Source organism: Nyctereutes procyonoides, unplaced genomic scaffold, assembly GCF_905146905.1.
Source record: "Nyctereutes procyonoides isolate TBG_1078 unplaced genomic scaffold, NYPRO_anot_genome, whole genome shotgun sequence".
Lineage (NCBI taxonomy): Eukaryota > Metazoa > Chordata > Mammalia > Carnivora > Canidae > Nyctereutes > Nyctereutes procyonoides.
In genome coordinates this window covers 11,764,745-11,771,283 of record NW_026575049.1, presented here as the reverse complement: position 1 = coordinate 11,771,283, position 6,539 = coordinate 11,764,745, and the positions used below count along the sequence as shown (strand labels likewise).

General features: G+C 38.3%; 1 protein-coding gene across 4 annotated transcripts in view; it reads right to left on the bottom strand.

The window, feature by feature from the left end:
* Window positions 1-5,997: 5,997 nt before the first annotated feature.
* Window positions 5,998-6,539, bottom strand: part of RAB3IP (RAB3A interacting protein) — a 41,862-nt gene continuing 41,320 nt past the window's right edge. For all 4 annotated transcript variants that reach the window (XM_055328326.1, XM_055328325.1, XM_055328327.1 and 1 more), the window contains one exon: window positions 5,998-6,359. In XM_055328326.1, coding sequence (XP_055184301.1) covers window positions 6,277-6,359 — 83 coding nt within the window. In that variant the 3' untranslated portion in view covers window positions 5,998-6,276. The remainder of the gene's footprint in view (window positions 6,360-6,539) is intronic.

Below are 6,539 nucleotides of genomic sequence, written 5' to 3'. Positions count from 1 at the left end.
CAGACCAGTAATAGAGCCTGAAGATGGTATAGAACCAAGAACTGGCTACTGATCGGACGCACAGAGCAAGGAAGAGGTCAAATGATGTTTTTAAGTACATGCCTTTAGGTGCAATATGAATTAAGATGCTGAAAACGTGCAGCCCAGGGCTAAATCTAGACTCCAAAAGAAGTTCCCAGCCAAGTTTTCTGGAGGCCGTTGGAATAAGTCATTGCACTGTGTTCACTGCCAAGCGACGGTTCAGGATTCCATCCAACAGTTCACCCAGACACCTCACATTCTCAGCAGCAGAGTAATGAGTAAGCGGAAACATGATAGGGAAAGAAATTAGATCCCAGGTAATGTGCTGAGAAGGAAAGGTTAGAAGAGGATCCCATGCTCGAACACTTACAGGGCAGGGAGATAAGTGAGTACAATGGGTCAAAATAAGCAAAAACCAACCATGTGAGCATATCAATAACTGACAAGTGACCCTTTAGTCTTGGTGTCAGGAAGACAGGGGTGGGGGGATAGAGCAAACGGAGGCTCCAGGCCTTGCTAAAGGGTGGAGCCCCCCCAAAAGGTGGAATCACTCAACCTGCTCCAGGAATGTGGGTTCAGTGTTGCCCAAATGACCAATTTTAAAAGTGAAGCTAGAAATTGCAGATTTTAATTTTAAATCTCATTTTTAAATGATGCCACTAATTTGGAAACAAATCAAAGGTAAAAATAAACCAAAACACTGTCAAGGACAAACAGTACATATGTGAAAACATGATTCAGCCTGCAGGGCTTCAGTCTGCAACCCCCGGGTGAGAGGCTGACCTGTAACAACCAACACGGTTTGAGGAGAGTAAAGAGAATTTAGCAGAAAGTCGTTGGAAGGGCTGGAAAATATATCTGTATTAATTAATGAGCCCAGCTGAAGGCATAGTCCAGCTGGTGGCAACTGGGATTTAAGGTTTCTCCCTCTCTGAGAATAGCAAATACCGTCCATATTTTCTTGATTATGGTCTTTACGTCTCTAATATCCCTTAATTCTATCGGGTATCTGCCATTTTGCACAGATTTGGTGGAGATTCATTTCTTGAGACGTAATCTAACGTAGCTATGGTTTACATGTTTGGGCACAGACGTTTTTCAGAGAATTCCAAAAATAAATAGGTAAAAGCTGAGCTGCAGTGGTTAAATCTGGTGATGTGACTCAAGCTGGGAAGGTGGTGATGGGAACTTTGTCTCTCTCACATCCGTCCCCGAGACCTATAGCTCCAGAATCCTAGTCCTAATAGCACAGGCCCGACTCTTGAAGTTAGACTAGATGTGGGTTTGTACTTTGGGAGAACTGCTCTTAGGGTTTCTCTTCTTCTCTATATTTCAGCAGCTTTGATCATTTGTGTACTATAATTAACTTTAGTTTTTTAAAAATGCTGGCTTGGACTGAGTGGCGGGAGTGGCCATGCAGGGAAGTGGGTGGATTCAAGGTGTCTCGCAGAGGTGATGCAACTTGCATCCAAGGTGGTGGAGACAGAAACCAAGAATAAGCCCTAAACTGTGCTTAAGCAACTGGGCCAAGTGTCAATGTTAGGTTTGAGACGCCCATTAGAAATCCAAGTGGAGGGACACCTGGGTGGCTCACCTGGGGTTGAGCATCTGTCTTTGGCTCAGGTTGTGATCCTGGGGTCCTGTGACTGAGTCCCGCATTGGGCTCCTCAGCTCTGAACCTATTTATGGAAATTTAACTGAAAAGTCTTTTCTTCTTTTTTTAGAATTGGTCATCTAGGCAATTTAATTCTGTCTAGAAACACTCTCCTGAGCCGAGATGAGTCAGCACACTAAATACTCCCCTGTCCTTTGCCTCACCACTTCTGGTAGCTCCTCTGTAGTCAGTCTTCTTTGCAGTTCTCCATCATGGTGACACAGGGCCCGGTGTTGTACTTCTTCATCTCCGAAGTATCCCCAGAGCTCCTATCTGATCCCATGGCTAACCTACTCCCCACTCTATCACCTAGCCTGACCTTATTGCTGAATGTGAACTTGTAAAATCTGTACCTACATAGTAGCTCCATTTTGAAGCTTACGGGACGTGTCCAACACTGAGTTCTTATCTCTACTCCACGCGTGCATAATTTGAACCTATCCCAGATTTCCCCATGTCCATAAGTGTCAGCAACAACTCAAGCCAAAACCCTAGGATTCAGACTCGACTTCTCTCCTTTCCTCTCTCCCAAATCCAATTCACCGACGTGGGTCTTGTTTTACCTTTCTGAATGCAGGAGCATAGGATTATTCATAACCCTCGGTTCATAACACACCACCAATGGTCTGTGCACAACCGTCCTCATTCATATATGTACTCTTCACGACAAGGGAACCCTTCATCCCATCCAGGGACTAGAACATCGACGACGACTTAGTCTAACATTTGTTCCTCCCTGTTCTCTCCCTTTTCCTCCTCCATACTAGAGGTAACCCCATCCCAAACTTTGGGTTTATCACTATTTGGATTTTTTAAAAATAGTTTTGTGTGTGTGTATATATATGTGTGTGTGTGTATATGTATATATATATATATACATATACACACACACACTCAGTTTTGGTTTCTGAACTTTATGAGGAAAGTATTGTCATACCATCTTCTGAGCATTTTGCTTTTTCACTCAATCTGTGTTGTATGAAATTAATTGTGCTGCATGGAGCTGATGTTCATTCCTTTCGCCTGCCACGGGATAGCCCGTTATGAGAACACACAGTGCTTTACCCTTCTGTTAGCTGGGCCTTTGGATTTTTTCCAAAATATTCTTATAGATGTATTCTGGGGCACTTTGTGCAAGTATTTCTCTCTTGAGTATATGCCTACAAGCTGAGCTGGTGGGCCCTGGGGAATGTTCAATTTTTCAAATGAATGGCTTTTCAGTTAGAAATGCCAATTGACACTTCACCAGCAACTTATGAATAATCCTATTGAAATTCTCTGCAACATGACTTTGTTGGGCTTAATATTCGCCAGTTGAATTTAAACCTACCATTGCGGTCTGGATTTGCTTTCCCTGTTAATAAAGAAAGACCATTTAATAGTTTATTAGCTTACATACACTTTGAAGAGTCTGGAGGACCTATTCAGGCCATTTCCCACTGTTCTGTGGGGTTTGGTTTTGTTTTTAGTAGAATTTCTGTATGTATTCTTGATACTAATCTATTATTGGTTATGAATTTTGCAAATAACTTCCCATAGCTTGTAGCCTGGCTTTCACATGCCTTTTGGTGGACAGTTCTAAATTAACAACTTACAACAGCACCACTTCCTTTCATGGTCATCTTTTATGGTTTCTTTTGTTTTCAGTTTAAGAAGTCCCTCGAAGCAGGGGCTACCCACATATGCTTTTTCATTCCTGATATGGGTTATTTTTTTATCCATAAACTTGACAGAAACTTTCATCTATTTTGTTTTTTTTTTCAGTCTACACACAACTTTGTCAACCTATGGCATCATCATTTTCTATTTCTGTTCTTATCTCCTTCCTTTACCTTTATTTTGCCCTTCTGTATCTTTAATTGAACACTTAGCTCATTTTAAAAATAAGGATTTAAAGCTACATAATTTCCCTTGAAGCACTTTTTTGTTTTTTTTTTTTAAATTGAAGCATAGGTGATGTAGTTTCAGGTGTGCAACACACTAATTCCACAATTTCATATATCATGCAATGTTCACATTAAGTACAGTTACTGTCACCAAAGTTATACTGACTATATTCTCTGTACTGTACTTTTCATCCCTGTGACTTTGTAACTCGAAGTTTGTTCCTCTTAATCCCCCTCACCAATTTTATCTGATGCCCACTCCTCTCCTCTCTAGCAACCAAGTCTATTCCGTGTTTGAGTCTGTTTCTGTTCATGTTTAAGATTCCACATTTAAGTGAAATCATATGGTATTTGTCTTTTTCACACTTATTTCACTTAGCATAATATCTGCTAGCTCCATTCATGTTGTTGCAAATGTTGAGATTTCATTCTTTTTGATAGCTGAGTAATATTGCGGTGTGTGAGAACCAAATCCCTTTTATCCATCCGTTTATTGGTGGACACTTGAGCTGCTTCCATAATCTGGCTATTGTAAATAATGCTGCAATAAACATAGAGGCATAGGGGTGCATATATCTTTTTGAAGTAGTGTTTTATTTTGGGTAAATACCCAGTAGTGAAATTACTCTATATTGTTTTTCATAGTGCCTGCACCAATTTACATCCCCACCAAGAGTACATGAGGGTTCCCTTTCTCTATATCCTCGTCAACACTTATTATTTCTTGTCTTTTTGATCCTATAAGCCATTCTGGCTAGTATAAAGTGCTATTTCATTGTGGTTTTGATTTGTATTTCCCTGATGATGATATTGAGCATCCTTTTTCATGTGTCTGTTGACCAACTGTATGTCTTCTTTGGAAAAATGTCTATCAGGATCTTTGCCCATTTTTAAGGAGATAATTAGTTTCCTACTGTTGAGTTGGGAGTTGTTTTTATATTTCATTTTTGGTATTAGTCCTAATATTTTTAAATTTCTTCAATTATTACTATTTTTCTAAGTCTTCTTGGTGAAATTTGATTTTTTGCATTAGATAGCACCCATCTCTATCCAAATTATGCTTTTGTTTTAATATCTATTTTGTCAGATAAAGCGTAACCACATTTTCCTTTTTTCCATGCTTTTATTTCAACCTTTCCATGTCCTTATGCTTTGTGTATAAATATATTATTTCCATATCACACTATTCATTTCTCTACTTGGTCTTTTTTTCCTTTGGTCCTTCAATTTAATTGGTATATCTCCCATCTGACAAGACTGGAACTTTAATTATCCGCATAATCTCGGGTCTCCTCTCACTGCTACTGTGTTGATATTGTAAAGAATTTTAATTCTAGACTGTTATAGATATAGTTTGTTATTTTCTTTAGCTTTACCTTTTAGTTATTCTTTCAAAGTCATTAACAAATTCCATAGTATCTCTTTTTTCCCCCCAAATCTCTTGTAGTATCTCTTGGATTTCTCTTCATACTTAGGTATTTTCTCCAAAAGTGTTTTTAATTTACATCTTTGTGTGGAAAATCTTCTCAAGTTTTGAAAGTCTGAGAACATGTTTATTACACCCGAACATTTGAAAAACTACTTATCAGGACATAAAATTCTAGCTTCAAAGTTCTTTTCATGTTCGATTTCCGATTCCTGAGCTGGGCATGATGGTGATGGTTTCTCCCACACGATACTTTTCTCAAACATATCCTTTTGTCTGTAGACTCCCACCCATCCTGGTGACTGAATCTTCTACAGGTAGGGTTGACTGAACCTTTGAAGATAGGACTGAAAACAATGCCATCCTCAGAAAATTAGGTCTCTTACACAATGCTACTGTAAAAATACATTTGTTCGACTTCTGTAGAGGTCAATCTGGCAAAGCAGATCAAATATTTTAAAATACACATATACCTTGACCCAACAATTTTACTTCTAGGCATTTACATGAAGAAAATAACCCAATAATGTATAAAAAGTATGCATGAGGATACTCATCACAGCATTATGATATGAAAAAAAACTTACAGCTAATTTCCAAACAATATTAACATACTATAGTCAAAACCATGTAGTGATTAAAGACATGTAGAAAAAATACTTAAAGAACAAAGTCTACTTTTTGTTTCAGAAATATGCGCATGTAGGTAGAAAATATCTGAAAGCTGAAAGGTTCTTCAGAAATACTAATAGCATTCTCTAGATGGAGAGATTAAGTGCTTCCTGATTTCTTTTTGCCTTCTTTAAATAAAATCCTTCTTTAAAGCCCAATCTACAAAACAGACAAAATAGAGCCATTCTTGTGGGGGGACAGAGCTGATGTCCACTCAGCCTTCTTCCTTGCCTCTCACAGGCTGCTGTACACTTTGAAAACTATAATTCAATACATTCAGCTTACGTTATCTACATGCCACAACAGAACTAGAGGAGAAAGCAAAAACATATTCAATCTAATGTTGACTTATTTCTTTATTTAGCTTTTTTTTTTTTTTTGCAACTATAAATTACAATCACTGGTACACCTGTAATTCTTTATAGTGTGTTCAACTAAGAGAAAGCAAACACAGCATAGGTCAATTTAAAAGAAATCACAGTACTTCTTAGTGTAATCTGCAAAAGAGGAAAACAGTCTTGGGCCCACTCCTTGGAAATAAATATCAAGTAACCATAAAAATATTCAGCCATTTTCCAGGTATTCAGGGAGATTCATGCATGGTCCCAGGCAGAGCATCAGAGTTCCTCTTTGAAATATCCCAGCTTTGCCAATGACATCTCTTTTCTCAACTGCATAACTTCCCAAAACATCTGATCAACTATACAAATAGAAAAGGAGACACATAAATCACAAGATGCCATCTTCATTATTTTTTAGCTGTTTCACTGAAAACTTAACATTAGCTGAAATGCCATCTGGGTATTTCCTAATGACCTATCTAATGCCTCACCATTTTACTGCTAAGTCACACAAATTTATTTACTTTGGGTAAATACCC